This window comes from Centroberyx gerrardi, chromosome 15 (assembly GCF_048128805.1).
Source record: "Centroberyx gerrardi isolate f3 chromosome 15, fCenGer3.hap1.cur.20231027, whole genome shotgun sequence".
NCBI classification, from domain to species: domain Eukaryota; kingdom Metazoa; phylum Chordata; class Actinopteri; order Beryciformes; family Berycidae; genus Centroberyx; species Centroberyx gerrardi.
Genome location: NC_136011.1, coordinates 25,094,739 through 25,120,759, shown reverse-complemented (window position 1 = coordinate 25,120,759; position 26,021 = coordinate 25,094,739). Strand labels below are relative to the sequence as shown.

General features: G+C 43.8%; 1 protein-coding gene across 4 annotated transcripts in view; it reads right to left on the bottom strand.

Annotated features, from left to right (window-relative positions):
• ehbp1 (EH domain binding protein 1) overlaps positions 1 to 26,021 on the bottom strand; it is a 171,882-nt gene that overhangs the window by 32,308 nt on the left and 113,553 nt on the right. Inside the window, exons 17-20 of one of the 4 annotated variants that reach the window (XM_071897739.2) lie at positions 18,630 to 18,784; positions 13,390 to 13,528; positions 12,590 to 12,690; positions 8,947 to 9,070 (exon numbers count right to left, since the gene is read on the bottom strand). In XM_071897739.2, the coding sequence (XP_071753840.2) occupies positions 8,947 to 9,070; positions 12,590 to 12,690; positions 13,390 to 13,528; positions 18,630 to 18,784 (519 nt within the window). Of the gene's footprint in view, positions 1 to 8,946; positions 9,071 to 12,589; positions 12,691 to 13,389; positions 13,529 to 18,629; positions 18,785 to 26,021 lie in introns of those variants that run through there. The other 3 variants (XM_078288580.1, XR_013507199.1, XR_013507200.1) reach the window with 3 other exon arrangements.

Genomic DNA, 26,021 nt, shown 5'->3' with positions numbered 1-26,021 from the left:
CACACACAAGCATACATTTTCACACAAAACAAAAAAACTCCAATCTTTTGTTTTGTCCCCTCAAAGGCAAAAAAAAGGCAATAGCTTTTAAAGGAGTGATCCCTAGATCTTCTTTTTCTTCCCCATAGGGAAGAATGGTGCATTTGCTCCTGGAGTGAATTCAAGATGACCACAAACACATTCCACTGGTCTAATACAAAATCATTCGATTGTGAATGAGTGCTCTTTTCGTAACCCTGACAACAACAACAAGAAAATGACCACAGGCTTCAAATAAGAGCGCATCTTTTCCGGCTATGTCTATCTCAGTTGTCACGAGCTTAGCTGAAGAATTAGGCCTCTGATAATGGCTGAACAGAAGTCTCAATCTCTCTGCTCAACACTTTCAATCACGATTCACACGGAAGAGGAAGACGGACTGTTTTGCTGAACGCCTTGAGCTTAGCCTGTGTTCATTTTCAAGTCTGCATTTATTGGAGGATTCAGCCCACACTTCGAGTTAAAACGGTGTGCAAAGCTCTGCCGTTTCTTGATTCATTTTCAAAAGTGCACTGCAGAACAGAGCGGTTTCCAGAACAAAAAAAAACCCCACACACAACAGGGAAAAGGAGGAGTGGTACAATGCGGCACCTGAAAAACAAAGTGAACACCGATTGCCGCCAACACCAAAACCTCTCTCCCTCTCTCCCTCCATCTTTCTGTCTGTGAACTGGGGAGGGTATTATAGTCTAAACACTTTTTCTTCTCTCAGTGCTGAAAGATTAGACTGGTTATCCCATTAAAGTTGGTAAAATGCCATTCTTGTGTCTTTAAGCTCTCGCATAGGAGGTCAAGATGAGTCTGCCTGCGCTTACAAGGCGGGCGCGGATGTAATCTGCCCAAAGTTACAATAATTAATGTTAAGCTTCTTCAGCAATACGTTTGTGAAAGAACTGGCCCTGATAATATACTTAAAGCTGCACTGGCTGTTTGTGTTGCCGCGACGAGACAAGGCAGGGCTTGATATGCATGTGTGTATGTGTGCGTGCGCGCGTGTGTGTGTGTATCATCCCCTATGCCACTCACGTAGCCCAGCTTAAATCTTTAGTCAAACTATAAGCTGATGCTGCCACAATGCTGGCTTAGAACGACAGGCACGGGAAAGAGAGAGCGAGAGGCCGACTCACTTGACGCTGAAGAAATATAAACATGATATTAACACACACACACACACACACACACACACACACTGTTATATGTGCCCCATCAGCATCAGTGCTAGGACTAGAAGTAGAGAATCCTGGTGAGGGAAATATGAATCACATCACAAGCCCAGGAAATGTGTTTAAAAGAAGGACAGAAACATCCAAAGAAATTTGTCTGCGGATTACAATTTCAAAACAATATTCCCAAGACAGTGCACACACACACACACACACACACACACACAAACACAAAGTGGGTATTATTTGGAACATAGCTGGAGAGATTGTTGGTGGGCTGCGGGCCAAACAAAATCTTCTGAACGAATGATACTGGACATGGATAATTTAGAAATCTAGCAAATAAATTAACAGCTTCCCAAGTCTTGTTTTATTGAAAATATGCCACATGATAACTAATCAGTAATCTTAAAAACACTAATGGCAAGCATAATCTTAAAATAGAACACAAAATAATTTAGCACTCTCTGGAGCCAACTGCAAGACAACAGTGAAATTGGATGTGTAAAATCTGGCCTGCGGGCGTTAGTTTGGGTGGATCTGCTTCAGAGCCACAGGTTGATGTTTGAGCCCGTCCACATTCTGTATCCTCCTAGCAGCCAGCAGCCCTTTGCAGTGTGAAGGCATGCTCCGCTCTGTCCCTCTCTCAGATACTGAGGGGGATAGGCTGCATGTGTAAAGTACATTAAGCTCTTGCTGGATCCCTCCTCGCGCCATTCTCCTCTCGCCGACTCCCAGACACAAAGGCAGATTAAAGGAGCGCGCGCCATAAAAACCCTGTGTCAATCTTATCGGCCTCGAGTGCAATTTTTAAACATATGTTAATCTGGGAGAGCTAAAACTCATTCTCTCCTCTCTCTGCTTGTTTATCTCTTATCAAACGCGCAGTAGGTGAGGGGCAGCTTTGCAGCGCGGCTAAGTGCCATTATTTGGATAATTGCGTCCATTGTTGCAGGTTATATAGCTATTTGAAATGGGAGGTGTGTGTAAATAGGTGCAGGGGCCAGGTAGGGGGTGGCAGAGGTATATTCAAAAAGGGGCCAGGGGATTTTCTGACAAGCCTGCACAACGCATTTGAATGCTCCTTCATATCTAAAGCTGAAATTTCAATCAGGAGTGTTTGATATATTTTTCTCTGGTACAATACCTTTAGAAAAATAACAATGCCACGGTCAATAGCATTACCCGGAATTGTAGAGACACACTATGAATGGTACTAGCTTAATTCTATTGAAAACTAGCTTGGCAATACAATGTATACAAATGACGCCATCAACAGTTTCAGCCCTTTGATCAGTGCGACCCATTTTGTTTTTCTTAGAGCAATATACAAAAGGGCTTTTTGCCATTTGAACAAAGGGTTTGATGAGAAAATAAGAATGACTCTCACAAGAAATGACAACAGCCATGTAATAATAATCTAGTAAAAAGAATTCCTATAATAATATCGATGTTTACATTTATTTAAAAAAATGGTTATAATTATTCATCAATAACAATCCATATTGATACGACACAAATGCATAGGAAAAGTTTTGTTCCATAATGACATACACTGACACACTCTGACAAAATGACTGATAAAAAAAATAAAAACAAATGATGGTGACTCAACTCCTTGGGTGACAAAATAATAACACTTTTGCATGACACATTCACTTCATCTAATTATTTTTGTGCCCAAAATGGATATACATCTTTTGAGGAAATGAACTCTTCATATTCGCCTCATATTATCAATAAAGTCCTATCTTATTACTATTCTGGCTATAGCAGGAGGTGAATGTTCTCCTAACGTTGCATGTGTGAAGGACAGTGCTCCCAGCGGTGCAGGAATAACAAGTTCATTAGTCGAGGGGGGGCGCCGCAGGAATTCAAATTCCCCCCCGACCCGGTCCTGGCCTCTGATTGGCTGGCTGCGTCGGCATGGCGAGACTCATTAGAGCCCAGCAGTAATTAAGAGTTGTTAGAAAGTGAATTCTCCAACCGCAGATTAGAAAATTAAACTATTTACTGATTACATATTAATAGAAGACAACAATGGCGCTTGCCATAAGCTTGGAAGGCAACCAAGGAATAAATCTGTGTACTTAATTACCATAAACAATGGGGGCATAGAAATGGAGTTTTATGCACACTCCCTCCTGTAATGTGTCTGATATCAGAAGACACTTGACAATTCTTGTTCAATTATCTCTATTATTTAATGTGCTGTGAACTGCCTCTGAGTAAATAAATTAACCACCCCAATTACTTTGGATTCATCTGGGGAGGGCCGCGGCGTAATAGAAAATGCCGCAGAAAGCTGCATTGTGCCCAAACCAGGGGAGAGAGAAAGAGGGGGAGAGAGGGAGGAGGGAGAGGAGGAGAGGGGAGGAAAAGGGGGGACGAAAAGAGAAAGGAAAGAGAAGTAGAGATTTGGGGATAAAAGGAACAGAGCAAATAAAAAGTGATACAGGGAAGCAGAGAGGACGAGAGAGAAAGAGAGGCAGGAAAGAAATAGAGAGAGAGAGATCGACAAAGGTAAAGCAAGAAAGAGAAAAGAAATTTGATTTGGGAAATAGAAAAATAAATTATGAAAAATAAAACAACAAATCATGTATATTTGACCCCAGAGGAAAGGACAAGAAATTGTTGCTTACAACACTTATTTCCACTGTGGTCCTCGATATACGTGCATATCGCTGTCCTGTGAAAACCTTGTAACTCCAATTTTGGTGATTTTCATATTAGAACTTAAACTGAAGGATCACATGGTTCTCTATGGGTTGAGAAAATCCTGCGATCCCTTTCAAAACCCCACTGGACAAACTCAAAAATGCAGACCGGTCAATCTGACAACAAGGCTGTTTTTCTTTGTTCCTGAAAAGTTGACATTTGGAAGATACAAGGTTATCATCTAACCATGACGATATATAGACAGAGAAAGAAAGACTTTATATATATATATATAGAAAGTGAATAAGAAAGAAAAGGAGGGGGGGGGGGCTGACGAAGCAAAAGAATGTGATAGAAAAGAAGGGAATTTGTGGGTTGGAGGGCCGACAGAGCGCAGTGGATCTTCCCATGCTTTCTTGCTGGTGAAGCAGAGAGATGAACAATCAGTCATGGGTCAGTCGGTCTGTCTGTTCACATCTGCCCATCAGTCCTGCAGCTCTCTGCGCTGCCACAGCACCGGAGCACCGCTGCACACTGAGCTCACCCAAACTTACCTTCAGGGACTTGAGTCATCGGGCTACGCTGCACATCCACCCTGCTTACACAATCTGCTCTGTGTCTGTGCACATGACCTGCACATAGTTCTGTACGTATGCTACATGCACATTTCTAAATCAAAAGCTTAACTGTAAAGCTGTTATAATATGGGAAACGTCAATGGAGCACATTTAGACATTCTGCAAACATGGTCTTGCACCGGACTCTGAAGTATTGGTGACATATTCTGTACATAAGACAATCTGTCAATATATCAATAGCTCATCCTTGTGCAGATTTTAAACACTATTTGCATGATAGAGACTCTTAAACTTCTACCCTAAGGTTCCGCATGTGGGACCATCATTACAAACATGTTTCACGGCCAAGCTTTGTTCAAACCCACAGAACTTTATTTTAAATTCTAGTCAAGATCCTAAGGTTTCCAAAGATACCAAATATGTCATGCTGAATTACAGCGGTCATGTGTATTAAATGGTGCACAAACATCTAGATTTGTTCCATTTGTTGTAATGGTGCAACCATAAAAAAATGGCACCTTGGGTTTGAATATTTAATTCAATATATGCAGTTGTAGCTCCAATGAAGTGTTGGAATGAGCAGATACAGAATATGTGTGACATTGAGTTTGGATATAACGTTTTTTCTAACTCTGAAGCTACTTGAGAAGAAAAATTTAAGGGGAAACTCAGAGTGCAAGGGGTTTTAATATCGTTTTACTGTTTGATCTCCAACCTACAGTACACCTCTACTCTTTGCTGCTGCTGTAATGACCCAATTTCCCCTCAGGCCTCAATAAAGTTCATCATCTAATCTTGTGCTCAGATCACATCTCAATTCCAGCTCCTTGGAAGTACTGGAAGGTTGCGACGGATTTTGTTTCCTTCCAAACTAACCTCACCAGAGCAAGGCCGGCACGCAAAGCTTCTGCTGCTGCTGCTGGCCTAAGTCTGTACCTGTTTGGTATTTCATAAACACATGCTTTAGGTTGGATTCATAAGACTAAGAGTTGAGACTAAGTGCTGAGACTGAAGTCACATGGAGAAGGTTTTGAGAGGCGTGGTGATAGACTAGGAGTTAGAGAAGCTAGCTGGTAATGAAAGGGTTGGTGGTTCGAATCCCAGATTGGATGAAGAAATGTGTGTGGGGACAGCATTAACAGAAGGTGTGAATAGATATAACTGTGTGTGAGAAGCAGGGTGTTGCTGAGAGAGTCTTCGTGCTCAGTCAACTTCCCAAAAAAGTTCTATGCAGGCAGAAACTTCACAGAGAGCATAAATCATGAGGTTGTCAGAAGTCTTTACTGTAAAGCTTGGGGGTCCTGAAAGACAGGCCATTCCTGTTCCTATAAGTTGAAATACTTGTCTCATTTGAGGACTGATCTAGTGTCAGCGCTTGAGTAGAGCCACTACAGCCGAGGAGGGGAAGGAGGGATTCTGCCCAAGGCTGCTGTGTCTTGAGTTTGGGGAGCACTTGTCCTTAAGCGCTTGGGGATTGGATTACTGGGAGTGTTGGAGCCAATATGGGTGTTTTAGTTTTGGGTTATTTTGGGTAGTGACACTCCGAACCAGTAGGGGCAGTCAATACAAATTAGTGGTGGTTCTCACAATCCGGTATAAGTTCACACAGGTGCGTGGAGTTGAGTGTGTTCTGGATGGTAGGAGAGACAACGGTTCTTACCGCTCACACACAGATGCCTCTAAACTGTGTGCACTACTGTGGACGACAAGTTGGAAACTGCATCAGAGAAAATCAAGAAACTCAAGCTTGGTCAACGTTCATTATGTTCCAAGGTAATAAGAAGTGTGGATTGTGTGTAAAGATCAAGTGGCTGTCCGTCCATTCACCACCGTGGCTAATTGGCGATAGGCTCTATTGAACTTTAATCTGGTTGATTTTTAGCCAATTCGTCACTACAGGGAGACTGTATCAAAATGTTTTTGGCTTCTGCTCATCAAGGTTCAAAGAAAGTTTTGCAAAGTTTCCTTAACTGTAATTTTGCAAAGTCCCAAATTCAACCAGCCATTTGGACTACTTTAACATCCAACTAGATATTGAGGAAATAAAAGACCTCTGAACATTGGCTGGCTACCTGCCAAAGTGGCTGGTAGAGCAGATAAACTTCCCAGCTACAGAAGAAAATAAACAGCATTTGGCCGGTAGCTGGTGGTAATTTCTCACCCTGCTCACTAGTGATGTGCACATGCATCGGTCAGATGCGGCGGATCAATACCGGACGTTTTGCTTACAGCCAATCAGCCACAAGCTCAATCAGACCTTCTTGGTCCAGGGGAAAATATCTATCATCTATGACAGCCTATAGAAAGGTGACCTCAGTTACCGAGGTGATAAAGGTTACTATAGTGACCACCTGTCACTGGGCCGTCTCGCTCTGACGCCTCCAGACCTTGGCCTAAAGGCACAATCCATAACCTATTGGACGGGTCTCTGGGATAAGTGCTGCAAAATGAGATATGGCAACAGAAATGTAATTTCAGGAAGTGAGACAGTGCTCAACTTCACATGAGTCGGGAATCTGTTTTTCTCTCTCCCTGCGATGCAAGGGCAGTGTGATATATTATGAAAAGTACAAAATACCAATTTGAGGCAGCAGTGTTTTCATTTGTAATCAGACCTCAAATGATGATGGATGCCTCAGAACTGAGCATGGACACCCCCGTATTGATATGTTGGCACCTAGCACCTATTTCATTCTACAGCCTCCACTGCTGTTGATCACTGTTTAATTGTAAGAACCACCAGCCAAATTTGAGACTTAAAAAAACCATAGGAGCTTCCTGCTTAACGCGTCCGTGTTGAAGAGCAGAACATGTGAACAGAACAACCGTAGTAGACCTCAGAGAGCCGAGGATGCTGGGTATTATATAAAAATCACCCAGTAGCCCGCGTGTTGACTCCTCCAAACCACATTTTCTCCATTTCATTCTCCACTGATGTTATAAGGGGGTGGAAAGGAACCGAGGTGAATTTCTGTCTGTGATATGCTTTTATTATTTTGTCCTCGCCTTCCCTGTTGTCCCCCCTCTTCTTTTTCTAGTGAATCTTATTTTTCAGGTGGGGTGGGGGGACGCAGGTATATATATATATATATATTTATATAACTATATAGAGAGAAATCTTTTGGCTGAAGGTGTTTGGAAGTAAATAACCTGGCTTCTTGCAGGCTAGCGGCTGCTTTATCAGTAGGTGAAGAAGAAGAAGAAAAAAAAAAAACAGCCCTTCAGATTGACACAATGGCATGCGCTCCGACAGGGGAAGAGGGCACAGAGGCAGGGAGGGAGGCGAAAAAGGAGGAAAGCGAACACAACAAACAGAGGAGAGATAGTCTCGATATCAGGACCCAAATGGGATGGGGAAGGTGAGCGCAAATCCCACCGCCCCGGTTTCCTTTTTCTAAAAACCTCCCCTCCCATCCTCGCCTCTGTTGCTTTTGTGGGATTTTGGGAGCTAAATCCACCAAGTTACGCGTTGATATATCGGAGAGAGCATGAGAGCTGCTACTAAATTACTACAGCAAAAACCAGCACTTTCATATTTATTTACGTTCGCGAACACCAAAAATCTTCCCGAAACCATTTTTCCCCCCTAAAACACATTCTTGTGTGAGGAATAGGATGGTTTAGTATCACAAACGGGATGCTATTCTCCAATTTCAGTTAGGGACTTGACGGAGCCAAGGCCCCTCTTTTGGCTCGGCACACTGTCTCATGTCTTAACAAGGCTTTACCCCCGGCCAAATCTTAAATAAAAACCTTCCGAATCCGGCTGCGTACGCCAAAACAGATTGCACTTTGTATGCGCGTGTGTGTAAGCGCTTGTGTGTGTCTGTCGTGGATTTGTGAACTGTGTCAGTGCTCATGTTGTGTTGCCTCGCGTTATTTTACATTTCTTTGCCTCTCCCGCTCTCCTCCCTTTAACTCACCCCCGTCTTTCCTTATACAGCATATCAATGAAGGCCAGATATGTACTAGGGGAAGGAGGGTGTGTGTGTGTGTGTGTGTGTGTGTGTGTAGCCGTGCATGGCTGAGCGCGCTGTTCAATAGTGTGGAGGCTGGCTGGCTGGCTGGGGCCGCGGCTGGCAAACGGCTGCAGCGGAGGCTTCGGCTGGGGCTCCGCTATCGCACCCAGTTATCGTTTCCCCCATGAAGGGCTCCCTTATCACCCCAGCCCAGAGAGGTCTCCCTTCTTCTCCCATCCCCGAGACACACTCCCCCCTCCCTCCCCCACACCCTCCCTCCCTCCTCCTCCTCCTCCTCCTCCCTCCTCCCTCACCCCTCCATCCCCTCCTTTCATATCCACCCAGCGCTCCGTCGCGCAACATTCAACCGAGAGGGAGGGAGAAGGGAGGGGGGCTTCAAAGATTCTCTCTCTCTCTCTCTCTCACACACACACACACACACATAAATACACACATACACAAACTCCCTGAGTGTACATGCGTGTGTATGTGCGTGCGTACGCTCAATTTGCCAAAACAGTTTTTCCAGTGTAATTGGGCTTGGGGTACCTGTGTCCATGAGATAGCGCAGCCTCTTCTCCACGCGAGCCGCTCGGGCGTCTATGTGCCTCTGCTCGCTCTCCAGCGCAGACAACTCCCCAACCACATACTGACTGGTGTCTTTGAACGCCTTCTGTCAACCAGAGAGAGAGAGAGAGAGAGAGAGAGAGAGAGAGAGAGAGAGAGAGAGAGGAGAGAGAGAGAGAGAGAATGGGTTATGAGAGAAAAGGAAAAGTAGCGCGAGACAGCATGAAACAGAGGCAGAGAGAAAGGGATAGAGGGACGAGGGAGAACGAGGGGGGGGGAATAGAGAAATACAAAGAGATGGAAGGAAGTAAAAAGGTGATGAAGGGAGAGGAGAAGAGGGAGGACTTGAACGAGAAAGAGAAATGGGAAGAGAAAAAACTAAAGTGGGAAGACGAGAGTAGAAATGGTTTTAAGACTCATGAATAGACGTGCCCGCAAATCTTCCTTACATAAAACAAAATAAGAGAATTGCACCAGAAAAGAAAAAGAGTTTCATTTCACGGCCACAGATAATACATTAGCTAACAGCTAACTGTTGCTGCCTCTCGTTTCCTCTGAGCTTCGTTTGGCATTTCGGATTTCCTCTGCCACATTGTTAGCGACAGCAACAGAAAACCTTTAAATAACTTGATTAGCAGCAATTTAATTCGTCTTTATTCACATTATAACACATCAACACAGCACTTTGAACCGGAGTATATTGTCCAGTTAAATCTCACACTATTGACATCTACTGTTCGATCCACAATCAATACTAATATTCCGGTTGCTTCCAGACAATATTCATCACTCGCTGACCTTTGCCCTTTCATGTTTAGCCGCCACCTAAAAATTCTCCTACAGTGGAAATCCTATTGAGGTATTTTCAGCCAAGTAATCTGATTGGTCAAAGACATTTTGATGATTCTCATAAATCACAGCTACTTTCCTGCTTTCCCCTGTTATTTTATTCTTGTGCATGTGCACTACTTTGAAGAAAACTCTTCAGCCAGTACATATGTATTAGTACCCGTTGTATGAAAGCCATAATACCCTTGAGGACATATTTTACTGTGATTATGGGTACTTTAATACTGCTATTGCATCACCGTCATACCAATGATCACATTAAAGAGCAACCTCTCGGGTATTATTGCTATAATAAGACGCAGCAGCCTGCACCGAAAAAAGACCTTCATTGAATGAATTATGTGCTCTTTACTTGTGTGTGTGATATATTATGCATACAGGTCTTTTCCTAGTGCCTCTCTGTACTCTTTCAATAACAACACAACATGTCCAAACATTGAAACAATGTAATTACAAATAACAGCAATCTACTAGGCCTGGCTCAGTTACATAACAGGTTTTCAGATGGCTTCCTTTTCTGGAGAGGGATAGAACAAAAATAGAGAAAATGTAGAGAGGCACCAGCCGAAGGAGGAGATGTATAGATACAGCAAAAAAAAGTTCATCTAACAAGTCATTTAAACTTGTGTTCAGTCTTTAATTTTTCTTAATTTCAGTAAAAAAAAACGTCTGTCAGTAGGGAGAATTTGTCATGACAATTTTCTTGAAACAAGTGGAGCAACTGAGGTAATTTCAAGATATTTTCACTTTTTGTCCAATGCAATGGAAACAAGTGGAATCTTTTAACTGTTAATTGTGAGAAATTATATAATTTTCAGGCTGAATACAAGGCTAATCGCTTGATTAATATGGATATTTTTTTTTTTGCATTGTAGTCTTAACCCACCCAAAGGTTAAATGTCTCCATAGCCCCTTAAACTCAACCTGCACCCATAGACTCAGCTCTCCTTACTCCCACCCATACACGCCCTGCCATTTCAGATAAGTCTTTCTTCCACCTTCCCATACACACACAAACGCCGACCACTCCATGACCACACACACTTAATATACACACACACACTCACACACCAATCACTCCATAACCATATGCACTTAATGCACATTCCATTTCTGACCCCTCTTCACCTCTGTCTCCTGGCTGCTTGCTATTCTCCAGAGAAGCTCCTCTGAGTGGGGAAAATGTTTATTCAAATTCACTACTGAGGATGCATCCGAAAAAATATCTCCATTTTATTGCTGATGCACTTCATTTTTCTTAATGGGAAGGAGAACTAGTGAGCAGGAGAGAGAGAGAGAGAAAGTTTTTTTTTTTTTTTCATTCCACCCAGGCCAGCACTTTTTCCTGTACTCTTTCCAACGTGTGTGTGTGTGTGTGTATCTGTGCACGTGTTTTTTTGCAAGTGTGTGTGTGTGTGTGCCGATTCCCACCCGCCGCTCCACCCCCTCCCTCCTCCTCCTCCTCCTCCTCCTCCTTGCGCGCTCTCGCTCTATCACCATATTTTTCCTTGGCAAATCAATTTTACACATGATCAGCCCACTCCCCTTGCCGCGCTCGGCCCAGCCGTAATTAAGAGGAGGGAAATTACCATATATATTATATTAATGCAAACATCATTCAGCAGGTAATTCTTGGCTGATCGGGATAATGGAAAGGTTGAACACCCATTAACCCTGGGGCCCAGGCACTGGGAGGAGGGTGTGTGTGTGTGTGTGTGGGATTGGGGTGGGGTGGGGTGCAGGGTGGAGGGTAGAGGAGGGCTGGTTGGGAAGAGAGATTCACCCCGTGGTCTCCAGTGGCACACACACACACACACACACACACACACACACACACACACGCTCATTGAAATAATAGCATTCTTATACACACACTCTTGTACGCACAAGTTCAAACACACGCTGGGGAAGAGTGTGTGGAGCACGCACAGCCACACACTTTCTTGCAGACACACACACACACACACACACACACACACACACACACACATCTCTAAAACGGCAGAGCTGCTGATATCTACCATTGTAATAATTAAAATGGCAGTCTGTTAGATCAATACTCAGATCTCTCTGTGGAGAAGAGAGGACAGGAGAGGGAAAGGAAAGGTGGGGGGAGAGGAGGAGAGGAAACAAGGAGAGGAGAGGATAGGAGAAGGAGGGAAATGAAAGCAGAGGGTGAGCAGAAAGAAGAGGAGGCTTAGATAAATCTATCAGGGGATAGATTTATCTAAGACAAGACAGGAGAGAGGGAAAGACAGCTGACTAACAGAAGGGAAACGGCCAAGTAGAAGCAATTAAGGGATACTAACCCCCCACCCAAACCCCCAGCCCCCCTTCACCTCACCCAGACTACCTCATTCTCTCCCAGGCTTGATCTGACCATCAGGCTTTTCTAGGCCCTTCCTATGAACTAGATTTTTTGGAGCCAAAAGAGTGTTGGTGGGTGTTTTTCTTAAAAAAATGAATTAAAAAAACCAATTCGAAACACATGGTGCCACCTCTGCTTTTCCTGTTGATTAGTGTAGGCGGGATAAAAGGGAGGGAATGCCATGACAACTTCCGATACCACGAGAGGGAGTGATGTTTTGTGACTGTGTCTAAGTTGATTGTGGAAAACCAATGTTTGAGTTAAAGGCTGTAAGCGCCGTGCTCTATACACAGAAGCTTTGCCACTGAAAATCGTTTTTGTGAAAAAGAGAAACTAACCTAAGTAAACAACTCTCTGGATCCTTTCCTGGCCTGACAATCGTATTCGTAGAACATGAATATGACAAACCTCCTCTTCAAACGGCCTGCGAATTTCGGCATCGGTCGGCGATCCCCTCTCCTCCCCGGCCTTCCTCAGATCCTCAGGAATAGACCTCTGTCTCTTCACCTCTGGAGGGATGGATGAAGAGGATGGAGAGAGGGGGGAAAAGGAGGAGAAGGTGAGAGAGGTTAGCAACAATACAATCTGCTCTGACATCCTTGTAACGGCACAGTAAGATACATGCTGCAGTTGAGAAATGGCTATTCAGATCTGATGAAATTCCATTTTTCCATGACTTCTCTCTGATCCCTTTTCAAATTTCCATGACCAGATTTTGTTGAGACTGAATTAAAAAGTAACCATCAACTACACTAACTTCAAGCATTAGTTTGTTTTTCACTTTAAAATCAAGGATTATAATATTATTTTAATAATATAATAATAAATATAAATATAATAATAAACAGCCAACAATGTTTTCCTCCAAAAGGGAGCCAGCCACAGCTTTTTGTTGACATTTGGCAGTATAAAAAAAAAAAAAACATCATTAACTTCACAAATTAAATTTCATGCCTTTCCAAAACTTTTCTAAATTTTATCATTTTTCATAACTTTGCCAGGTCTGGGAAATACTACTTTAAAATTCCATAACTTTTCCAGGTTTTCCAGGTGTTAATGTGTGTAATTTATGTATGTGAGGCAGGTGTTAAAAAGAGCATACATGTTCAGCAAATCCTCCCTGGGTAAATAAAGGTTTAAACAGTGGTGTCTGTGTGTGTGAGGTGTGTGTGTGTGTGTGTGTGTTTGTGTGTTTTATTGTCCCCCACCTGGTCTGGTCTCCACATACTGGCTGAAGGACTTGAGCTGTGTTTTCCTGACAGCGGAGTCCTTGTTGAAGACTACCGGGCTGCGCAGCCGCTCTGTCGCTCTGCGCAGCCGCTCTGCTCGCAACTCCTCAGCGTTATTCTGTCAAACACACACAAAAACACACAATCATATGAGAACACAGAAGAAAATGTGCTTTCATACTGGACTACAACTGTCACTCTGACGCTATCTGCAAAAGACACACAAAAAGTGCACACATCGGACACCAAGTATCATTCTGTCCATCAACAACGGCTCTGACCCTTACACTCCTTACTGCTGGTTGCTTGTAATTTTATTGATCTAAGAATTGAAGCTTATTCTATTGCATGCAATGGATAGGAGGGTCAGCTAAATATGAGAAAAAATAGATATGCTCAGTCTAAACTAATCACAACACCTTCAAATCACACATTATGAGAAAATAATTATTGTAACTGCAAAGAAAGGAAGGAAATACAAGTATAGCATGAATGTTTCAGCCCTCCTGTCATACTCAATAGATAATGAAATATCAATAGATGAACACATGAATCATGAAATCTCCCAAATGTTCAACTCCACACAACAAACAATGGCAGTTGCTAAAGTTAACAGTTACCACACACACACACACACACACACACACACAAAGACAGAGTTGTTGGGTTTAGCTTCAAATTATTGACTTTCAAAAACAATGTCAGCAATTAGTCTGCTGCCCCTCTCCACATCTTGTCTATTAGTCTGTCAGCCTCTACCAGCCACTTAGATCTGGTCCCAGGCATTTATTAGGCAGCCGCTCCAGGATTTCACAGTTGTTCTGTGATTATTGTGACCAAAAACACACACACACACACATTTGCGTGCATGCACACACGCACACACACCCAGACAGCCCTGAGACAAATTCAATAGAAGTTGATATGTTTTCTCCTCCATCGTCTCTTGCTTGTTTGTTAGAACACCCCTCCAAACACACACACACTCATACACACACGCATGTGCGCGTGCACACAAACACACACACACACAAACGCTCTCATTCTCTCCCTCACTCATGAGAGAGACAAAAAAGAGGCAATTAACTTGACTTTCAACAAAACCCCGAGCCAGAAAATATATTCAGATTATGCAAAACGCAAAAAAAGCGCTATTGTTTTCAAAGTGAACACGTGTTAAAAAGCTACACGCTCGCTTCTCCCGCTATCAAAAACGGCATGCAGAAATGCTTTATTACCGGGCCTCCAAATATGCCAAGCCGAGTGGAAAAGAAACCGACTCGGGTTAAGATTGATGTTGTGGCAACGTTAATAAGACGGCGAAACGTGTAATAAAGTCGACAATTAGGGCAAACATGTTCCACTGCTTGAGACGGAGGGAGATAGTCAAGCAGGGTGTGCAGAGCGAAGGCCCGCTAATAGAGACAGGGTGGGCGGGAACACACACACACACACACACAGTAAAAGGGGAGTTGTTGGTTTAGCTTCAGATTATTGACTTTCAAAAACAATGTCAGCAATTAGTCTGTTGTCCCACTCTATGTCGTTTATTAGTCTGTCAGCCTCCACCAGCCACTTAAATCTCAAGTCAAATCAAGTCAAATGTATTTATGAAGTGCTTTTAACAAAAGTGGGTTTGCTGCATAATGCTTTAGTCAACAAAGGACATAAATACAGTGTGTGTGTGTGTGTGTGTGTGTGTGTGTGTGCGTGTGTATATGTGGATTTGGCAGCATTGGGGCAACACCAGGTCAGAGTAAAACACTGATTGCAGGGAAGGAAAGGGAGGGAAATGCTGGCTGGTAAACATCTGCTCTCAGTCCATTATTAGATCTAAAGGTTTTTACTTTCTTGCAAAGCCAAATGTCTCTCTATCTTCCATTGAAAATTGACAATCACAAAAATGTGTTGTTCCGTCTCTATTTAAGGTTTGGGTCCATTAAAGCTAAAGCTGCACTAGGCAACTTCAAATTTCAACGTTTTTACCCAGAAATCATGCAACATGACAGTCAGTAGACTCAGACCTATTACTTTGGACAAATAGGGTGAAACTACAGCCTCTCAATTAGGGAGGATAGGATCCTGATTTAGGCTCATAAGACTGGTGTATTTTCATGTAAGAATTTTGCCTAAGGTTGGGGTTAAGGTGAGGGTTCGGTTTAAAATCAGCATCCAAGTAGAAATACCACGATAAGCTCCATCTTTACCACTTTTTTTTTGCATTTTCACCTTTATTAGACTGTTCTAAGTTGAGAGAGACAGGAACGACGGGGAGAAAGAGGAGGGTGACATGCGACAAAGGTCCTGGGCTGGATTCGAACCCAAGATGACGCGTTTACATGGTACGCGGTTTAGGCCACTGAACCACCAGGATGACCCCAGCTTACCACTTAACAGAGGTTAACAATTTTTAAGTTCTTCAATGATTACTAGCAAAACACAAGATTTTGAAAAACTTGCAAAACAATCTGGAATGTGGTCTGTGTAGCTCACATGGGTAGAACATCACACCAATGCTATCAGGGTTGGGGGTTTGACTCCCACTACAGCCACCCATACTAAAAACATTAGTACTCATGGTAATATAGGGTGCTGTGGATGGGGGTCCACCAAATGGAAGATATTATGAATATTTTATATGTTTGTTTGCAGGAGAAGTGCAACAACTGCTGATAATTGGACGTCAAAGGATTTATTGGCTTAATGTTGCCGTCCTTGTCATATTTTCACGAGATGAGAAGGATTTTTTTTTTTTTTAAGCGTGGCGACTGGTCAAAATTGCAAACCCTTGCAATATCTACAGTGAAGTGGTGATTTAGCAAAAGAGCAAATCCCTGGGGAGACTGATTAGGACACTGAGCCCGTCTAACCAATTATTACTTATAGTTTAACTGTTGTGAATCTGACTTGTTCACTGGTCTACAACCAGAGGTTAAAACACAGCAGCTTCAAAGTTTAGATGCTGCCACAATACTGCCAGTACTCACACACACACACACTCCCGAATATGATAATGTCCAAAGACAACACCTCCCCTGGACTTCCAGCACCTACTTAAAAACAAACCATACAATCTGTGGTATTATCACTCCCAGAGGAGTAGGGGTGCACACACACACACACACACACACACACAAAACACCTGCCCTCTTGGCTACCCCTCCGTCTCCCTTTTACGCTCTGGGACAAGCAGATATTGGGGTGTCCCCTCCCTCCCTCCCTCCCTCCCTCTCTCCTTACTCTCTTTCTTTCTTTCACTCTCCCTCTTTATCTCTTATCACTGCTATCATCGCTGTGGTAAGCTGTGGCAGTGGTGATTCAGTGGTTTTGGTGTGTGTGTGTGTGTGTGTGTGTGCCAGTGAGTGTGCATGCAGGGGGCTGCGTGACTAATGTTGCAGTCTGCTGAGCGTCGCATGCCCTTATCGTGCGCCACCGAGGCTGCGCATACACACAATCGCTAATGAGAGGGAGAGCGTGTGTGTGTGTGTGTATGTGTGTGTGAGTGTGAGTGTGTGTTGCTCCCGCAGGTCGTTCCACCCGCCTGAAGGACTTTTGGGATGCCCAATCCTCTTGGGACGAGGAACAGTTTATCCTCCTTTTGTAAGGAGAGAAGAAGTAAACACACACAACCACACACACAAACACACACTCATGCACATACAACCTTTGATTACAACAAAACTGATTTTTGTTTTAGTAGTTTTGGGGAAGTGGGGGGGGGGGGGGGGGGGGGGACTGGCTGTGTTTTTTTCAAGCGTGGTCACACACGTCTTGCACTGTATGTCTGGTATAACTTAACAAGTTGCGGAGGATTTGCAGCTGCGTCACAAATCTCCTAGCACCAGCCATCATGGAGGTCCATTACAGAATTGGCTGAGCCAAATAATAGCTAAACACATAATAACCAGGCCAGAAAAAGAAAGAGTCCACTTAGTCCACTTAATCTAAACAGACAGTTGCAGCTGCTAATCATGTAATTTTAGCTACTGTGCCAACCAGACATGCTCACAACAAGACAGTGATAATTAGCTGACCAGATATTATGGTTAGCTAGCTAACTAATAAGCTGATATTATTGAAACACAAAATCGATCAGATTTATCAGTGACAAAATGATCAGTTCCCAGTCAAAAACAGCACTGAATTAAACATTTCTATTGAATTCTGTTGAAACGAACAAGTTGTAGGTTTAGAACCATTATCAGTTGTTCGCAGCTGTTGTTGCTAAGAGCAGAGGACCTCCAATATGGCCGCCAAAGGGCACTTTATGTCACCTGACGGACCTCTATAGTCAAGAATAACAGGCAGAGCAAGGCACTGACAGAGGTTAGAGGTTCTGTTCCCACTGGGGCCACGCACACCATAAACACTTATGGTTAAGGCGCTTGGGATAAAAGTGTCAACCAAATGGCATATGTGATTTTACCTCTGTGTGGTGTTAAATATTGAAGTGGGGGTCAAATGGGGACACACACACACACACACACACACACACACACGCACACACACACACACTCAGGTGGTCATAAAGGACTAAGCCTTTTTGGCTTTGAACACAAGAGGGTGTTTATGTGAATCGATGATCAAAGACGCCCTGTGTCGCCATAAGCACAGAGGGTTTAGCTCGTAGTGACAGCCACACACACACACACGCAAACAAACACACACACACACGCACTCACCTCATTCCACTCGACATTCAAAATCAATTAAACAGATGTTAAAACTGCCCGGCTGCGTTGTTGACTGTCAATATTCACATCACAAGACAGACGCATGCAGCTACAGCCCCCTCACACACACACACACACACACACACACACTACAACGATCTGTAAAGGTCATAGTCAATACTGGGGGATTGCTACATGTTATGTAGAGCATTATGATGCTAGTGTGTGTGTCACGGCTTTAGATAGATTCACATGGACACCAGAGGAATAAACCACGGTCTTATATGAAGTGGTCCAATAGACTGATGTATACACAGTGTGTGGAGACTGACAGCCAGGGTCAATCGGACCTGATTGATTGGACTGACCCTTTGATGATGTGGAGAGAGGGGGAGAGAGAGAGAGAGATGGAAAGAGAGAGGAAAAATAGAGTGATCAAGAGAGAGATACGTGGGAAGAAAGGTGGAGAGAATAACAGACAGAAAGAGAAAGAAAGATCTCCATGGTGTGTCTGAGGTGTGTGTGTGTGTGTGTGTGTGTGTGTACCTCCAGTCCGTCAGCGGGGCTGAGCGGGGAGGTGGAGGAGGCGGTGGGCGAGGATGAGGAGGAGGTGGAGGAAGGAGACGAAGGGGAGGTGACTCCTCCTGGCCGGACCTCCACCAGCTTCTTCAGCTTCAGGTCCACATGCTTACTGTTCACACCTGGGGGGAGAGAGAGAGAGAGAGAGAGAGAGAGAGAGAGAGAGAGAGAGAGAGAGAGAGAGAGAGAGAGAGAGAGAGAGAGAGAGAGAGAGAGAGAGAGAGAGAGATGTGTCAGAGATGGCAGTGAAAACAGTGCATCCATACACATGAAAAACACACATTTAAGTACAACAAAACACACTACACACACACAAAAGCATCAAAACACACATACCTACCATACATATGAATGCAACAAAAGCACGAAACTACACACACACTTACAGAAACTCATACTAAAACCGCAAACACACACACACAAAGTTAAAAAGAGGAGAAAGAGAAGACAACTTAGTTTGCATTCATGTCTCATCTTATATTTCCACCTGGCCAGAGTAACTGATAAGGAAGAGACACACACTCACACACACACACACACACACACACACACACTTACACACTTGATAAAGGAGATATACACACACACGAATGGGAGGATATATATGTAATGTGTGTGAGAGAGATAGGGATCTGGACAGACTAGGCAGCTTTAAGTCCTGTTTGTACTGCAGAGAGCTGCTGAGGCACTGAGTATACATGGATAGGACTATCACCACGGTAACCACAGGGAGAGATGGAGAGAGAGAGAGAGAGAGAGAGAGAGGTAGATGAGCATGTCTGTTGTTTTTTTATTTGTTTGTTCCCTCTCTCACTCTTTCTCCTCTTAAGAGTTGAGACTCAGGTAAGGACGGGGATGGAAGGCATCCAACTCTACAAACACACACACCACACAAAGACACACACACACACACACACACACACACACACCTGCTCTGGCCTACACCCTTCTGACTCTGGCCCAGGCAGCACGGTGTACGGCTGTGCAAATTCTGTTCTGATGTCTCTTGGCCTCCATGTTTCCCCCCACTGTCTCTCTCACTACCTCTCTTTTTCCAACTCTATCTCTCTTTGTCCACCTCTCTTTCCAGTTGCATCTCTCCCCCTCTCTCTTTCCCTCTCCATCTCTCTCTCACCACTGTTTCTCCCTCTCTGTACCTCTTTCTCTTTATCAATTCAATTTGAATTTAACAAGCTTTATTGGCATGAATGTTAAAAACAATATTGCCAAAGCAATAAAGTATAGGAAATGTAAATCAAACAAGAAAGTTAATCAACATCTAATCAGATCCTTAAATAGATCTGAAATCCTTGTATCAGTGTGTATGTAACTTTATCTCTTTCTCCACCTCGCTTTTTCCATTTATTTCTTTTGTGATCAGTCTTTCCCTCTCTAACTCTCTCTCTCTCTACCTCTCCATTCCTTTTCTCCACTTCTTTCCCTCACTCTCTCTACCTGTTTATCCAACTCTCTCCACCTTTCTTTTTTGCTCATTCCATCTCTTTCTCCACCTCTCTCCACCACTCCCTCGTTCCCCGGTCTACATTAACCAGCAACAACCAATGGCAGAAGACATTATTAGTTACTTCTGTATCCTAAGGCTGCATGATTGTGGCTAAAATAATTTTGCGAAATATTGTGATCACAATTATTAATCCCAAATATTTGTCTCTGTTTCAGGAAACAGAAGTATTTTATTTCGCTGTTGCACCTTAAGGATACATTTTCACATTTTTCAGTGCAGTATTCCTCAAAATAGCAGCAGCTAGAAAGTCTTGTTTTCACTCTTACTGTCAACTTATTTTCATTCTCATTTACAGTATCCAAACAATAAACAATTACTACTTTATTACTTTGAGGTGCAGCTACAATCCCAAGGCAAACTTTCCACAGACTCTGTACTTGCTCAGGAACCGCCTCTCTCTCAATCTTTCCCAAACCTCCTTCTTTCTCAAACCTTTTTCTGTCTCTCCATACTTCTCAAAACCTCTAGCTCTCATTTTTAAAACCTCTCTTGCTCTTTTCCACCTTTCTCATAGTTCATTCTCACCGTCTTTGTCCAACTTCTCTCTTTCAATCTTTCTCAAACCTCGCTCCAACTCTCTCCTCTTTCTCTCTTATCTCTCAAACCTCATTTCCTCCCTTCCTTCTTTTCTCCCTTTCTTCCCTATGTCGTTTGTTCCTTCCTTCCTTCCCTTTTCCCTCTGTCTTTCCCTAACTTCCATCCTCCCTCAGTCTCTCTCTGTGCTTTCCAGTAGTTGTGTACAGTTGTGTTTTCCAGGGGCTGGAAAGCACAGCTCCCCTGCCAGCCGGGCCGCTGCACTGGAGGAGATGAAAGAACAGGAGGGAGACCGTTTCATGTGTCACCTCCCCCCGTGACACACACGCACGCACGCACGCACGCACGCACACACACACACACACACACACACACACACAAATACACAATGATGCATGCATACAAATAGGCACAAGTCACAACGAGGAGCTTGGTAGAGGACCTATGTGTAATTGAGGGTGAAAGATGATAAAGAAGTTTGATTGCCTCAGTGTTCATATGCAAATATAAAACACAAACACACACTCTCTCATACTCTGTAACAGACAAAAACACATACACAGACACACAGATGTACACAGACACACACTCATAGGCACACATACATACATATAGTATATGGCAACACAAACACACACACACAGTGGAGGTGGTAGGGAGAATGACCCAGGCTTTAGGAAAATGAGAAGGGTTGGAGAAAAATGGCAAATTTAGGGGGGAAAAAAGCGCAGTGGATCAGCTAGTTTGCCGTTATAAAATCACCATCATCCATTTCTTTTCAAGACTACAAAAAAATATACTGCCAACAAAGAACAAGAAAGAAAAACACACTAACAGCAAGGAAAACAAATTACGCAGAGATACCGACGCTTCAAAGCCAGGAAAAGCGCTTGTCTGTTTTCATGTTTGTTTCTTCTGGTCCCTCACTGTACTCTCACCTATCTCACATCGGCAGGAAATTGAGGAAGCAAATAAAATAAATTAAAAGCAAAACAAAGTAATTAGTTTACCTCTGAAGACTTGAGCAAATGCTTTCCTGAAGATATGATTTTATTTTTTGTCTAGGGAGCACTTTTCATAGTTTATTAATTACTACTTAAAAAAAAAAAAAGTTTCTAGGGAAAAAAACGAGGGAGAAAAAAACAAAATGTCGTCACTCAACAAACAAATGTGTGTATTAGTTCTTCTTGCTGTGAAGCACCAATGAGAACGGAGCTTGCCGAGCAAATAGGATGCAAATGTCAAAGGAGAAAAGTGAATGAAAGACACAACATGCACTGGAGTGAGTGAGTGAGTGAGTGAGTGAGTGAGTGAGTGAGTGAGTGAGTGAGTGAGTGAAAGACAGAGGGAGGGAGAGTGTAAGTGAATGACACAGTGAGAGTGTGCGTAAAGCTTAAGTCAGACTACAAGCCTGTTAAAACCTATATAAGGTTAAGTATATATAATACTAGGCGACGGAGCAAAGACGGGGCGGCACACACATGAAAAAGAGGGAAAAATCTGACAAAACCACAACCAATCACACAGACAGGAACAAGGAAGTCCAGGACCATGAGACTGCTGAGAGGCAAAATAAAACATGGAGCAGAAAGATCTGGTTCACGCTTCATTCAGAAACGAACACGACGGAGTGCATGGGATCAAAATGATGTAATTGCGGTCAAAACGACTGGGTGTGTTGGCTGCATTTGAGGTCCTGCATCACCTGAAATTTGAAATAAACATCCAGGATTGGCTGAATGAAGAGGAAATGGAACCACTGATCAATTCCAGCGTTTTCTTTCCTTCCTTTCCTTTGGGGAATGTGGAGAGATGATTTTTCTTACAGTGCCACTAAAGTTTTCAGGCATGCGGCCGTCATGAGAAGCATGAATGCTGAGGAACGTGGATGGCACGTCTGCGTTCAGATGGAGTTTGCATGCGTCTAGACACACAGAAAGCAGGAACCAGGCAATAGCTGCTTGCCAAGTCAACTTGGCGAACAACTGCTTAACACACTTATTTGCACTGAGGTTCAAGAAAAAAGTTCTTAAAAGTTGTTAAAAGTGACTTCTCTTCTGGTTCATTCTCTTTTTCTCTCTGTTGCCAGAATCGCTCTTGATTTCAGTCTTGGTGAGTCCTGGACCACGTCGCACTACACACCCAGACTGCGCCCGACCAAATCAAGCACCTTCGAAAAAATAAAACTCAAGAATTCCATAATAGTCGATACTTGTTTCCTTGTGGAGAACAACGTTTTTCCCAAGTTGTCTTGGAGAGAACGAACGAGAACAGAGAACGCATCTTTACATGCTGGAGAGCTGTGTGCTTGATGTGACGGCATCAATTAAGACGCACAGTTGTTCATTTTCTCAGCTGTTTCAACTGGCTTTGTACTATAGAATATAGCGTTATTTGGACATGATGCATCATTCTCGCAATGCATCTTCGGGTCACCATCCGGTATATATCCTTTATATCTATATCTTTATACATCCTCTGCGTTCTTTGGTTTTGGATTCGTACTTCAGCTGTTAGATATTATGTCAAAAGCGTCATAGAGGCATAAATAGGCATATTGAGATGAGTAAGTGAGCGATCGTTAGCATTTAAGTGAGTGAGCGAATGAGTGAGTCCATGTGTGAGAGAATGAGAGAGAAAGCAAGTGATTGGGGGATGAGTGAGTGAGTGAGGGATTGAAAATCGATCACAGAATAGGTAAGACATATATGAAGGGGGGTGGGGCAGGTAGATGAGTTAGTTAGAACAAAGCAAAGCAAGACAGTGAACCATGCAGCACCACACAGCCTCAGCCAGTGCCTTTACCCAGAGAGGTTAGCTCAGAGCCGGGGTTAGTAAGCTCCAGGGGCCCATGGGTGCTGGAGGTGGCTGGAAGAGGGGCCTCCGCTGGTGGGGGGTTAGTATCTAGGGCAGACGCAGATGTGGCAGCAGCAATAGCATCATCAGCATCATCATCACCATCATCATGGGGCTGCTCTTCCTCAGCCCCCCCCTCTTCCTCATCCTCACCCCTTCCACCATCAACACCACCATCATCACCATCACCATCATCACCTGTCACTCCATCCAACACATCTGTGGATTTTGAGCAGGAAGGAGGGAAGGGGAATGAGTCGGGGAGGCAAGGACGGAAAGAAAGAAGTGGGAAGACAGGAGGGAAAGGAGTAAGGAAGGAAAGATGAAAGAGAGGAAGGAAAGAGGGCAGGGAGAAAGGAGGGAAGAGAGATGAAGGAAAGAGAAGTAAAAAAAGATAAGCGTTGAAGGAGCGAAAGGCCGGAATAGAGAGAGAGGAAAGAGTGCAGAGAAAAACAAAGCTTGGTTAGTATGTGTTAATAGCAGTCTGCATTTCCCCCCATCTCCAAACAATCCATGTCTCAACAATCCTTCTTTAACACGTCTCCTCCCCTTCATCTACATCACTCCTTCAGGACTGTAGTGGATCACAGCGTTCACCTGGATTCACCTGCTCAGTCTGTTTCATGTAGATGAGATGGTGATATTTTGTAGACTTGTAAATGTCGGTGTGTGTGTACAGTATTGTTGCATTCCAGTGTGCAGCTCATATGAAAAAACACCCAACAATCCAACTAATCAATCTAGTATCCAACCAAATTTATGTGATGAAAAGGCAGCAGGCTCCACTTCAGTGGCTTGGAGGAACTTTGATTGATTGGTGTCTCTGTGTGTGTGTGTGTGTGTGTGTGTGTGTGAATGTTTGACACACCAAGTGAAACCGAGCCCTCTCTTTCTTTTCCCTTATTCACAGATCTGTTGTTGCCTGCCTTTCTCGCTCCAGATAAAAGAGGTAGGGCAAACAAAAACCAAAAAAACATGAAAGCACATATTCCATTAAGTCTCCGGAGGGGCTCAACAGAAACAAGAGTGTCTCCACATCAGGAACAAAAAAAAAAAAAAACAACAACAACAGAAGAAACCCAAATGGAGACCTGAACAGCTCTAGCTGCATGGATAACCCACCATGGATTAGAAGAAAACAATCAGTAAACAGCGTCTGACATTGCAAGCTCCCTCCCCTCTGCTCTTTATAACTTGGTGGTGGAGAAACAGAGACAGAGAGAGAGAGAGAGAGAGAGAGAGAGAGAGAGGCAGGGAGAGAGAAAATGAAAATAAGAGAGCATTTCCTGTTTTGTTATTTTTTTTTTTTTTCTAATTTGCTGGCTGCGATGCGGAGCGTGCTAGCGAGCGCCGTTCCTGCGTGGCTGGCTGGGGCCTAATTAACGGGAGGCCATGGTGATGGAGTTTGGAAAGTTTCTTTGCGGGCAGGCGCTTGGCGGGGGCAGCCCAAGCTGCATTAGAGGACCGTGAATGGTGTTGAGGGGAGGGAGGGAGAGAGGGAGAGAGAGAGAGAGAGAGAGAGAGGGAGAGAGAGAGAGGAGAGGGAGAGAGAGAGAGAGAAGGAGAGGGAGTGTGGGGGCTAGGATTAGCCGTTCTGCTCGGCAGGCCTTGTGTATCACAGCCCACAGCATTTCTCTCTTCTCCTCACCTCCTCCTCCTCCTCCCCCCTTGTTCCCTCCTTTCCTCCAACTCCATTTTTAATGAGATCCACAATTAGCCCAATTCAGAAAAGCTGAAAGAGCAAATAAATCGAGCGCCACCCTCCCTCTGCCCCACCTTCCTTCCTCTCTGTCTTTTCTCTACCCAACATGTCTCTGCTCTCCCTTCCCCTCTCTTGCTCTTTAGCTTTCTCTCCCATCATCTCCTCTTTCTCAACCTGCATGGAGCCACTGCCACTCTGCAGCCTTTTATGTTCCTTCCTACCTTGCTCTCTTTCTTTTTCGCTGTCCCTTATGCCTCCCTTCATCTTTCCTCTCTCAACCAACAAGACACTGAGTCCCAGTAAATAGTATATGGCCATCTCTCTCTCTCGTTCCTTATTAATCTGTGGAATCCACATCTAGCCCCATTTCCAAAGGTTCAAAAAGTAAAGAAACCAACTATCACTCTCCTCTCCCTTCTACCTGTCATCCTTCCCTCTTCCCTAATTTCTTTTTTAAGCTATCATGAGGCTGTTCTTCCTTCTCTCTCCTCGGTCACAAGATGCCAAATCCCAATAATAATTGCCTTATTTCTTGCTTTCTCAATCTCTCACCCTCTTCCTCCCCATCTATCTCACACTCCCCACTCATTTGTATGCGCTGTGCCCATTGCACCTGACCCGTACAACCAAAAGAGAGGTGTAATGTGGAGGAATCCAAAACAAATGACTAGAGAGGCCTAATAATGGTCATTATCATAATAACCCCAATTTCAAGGAAATGGAAAGCGGTGGGAAAGCGCGC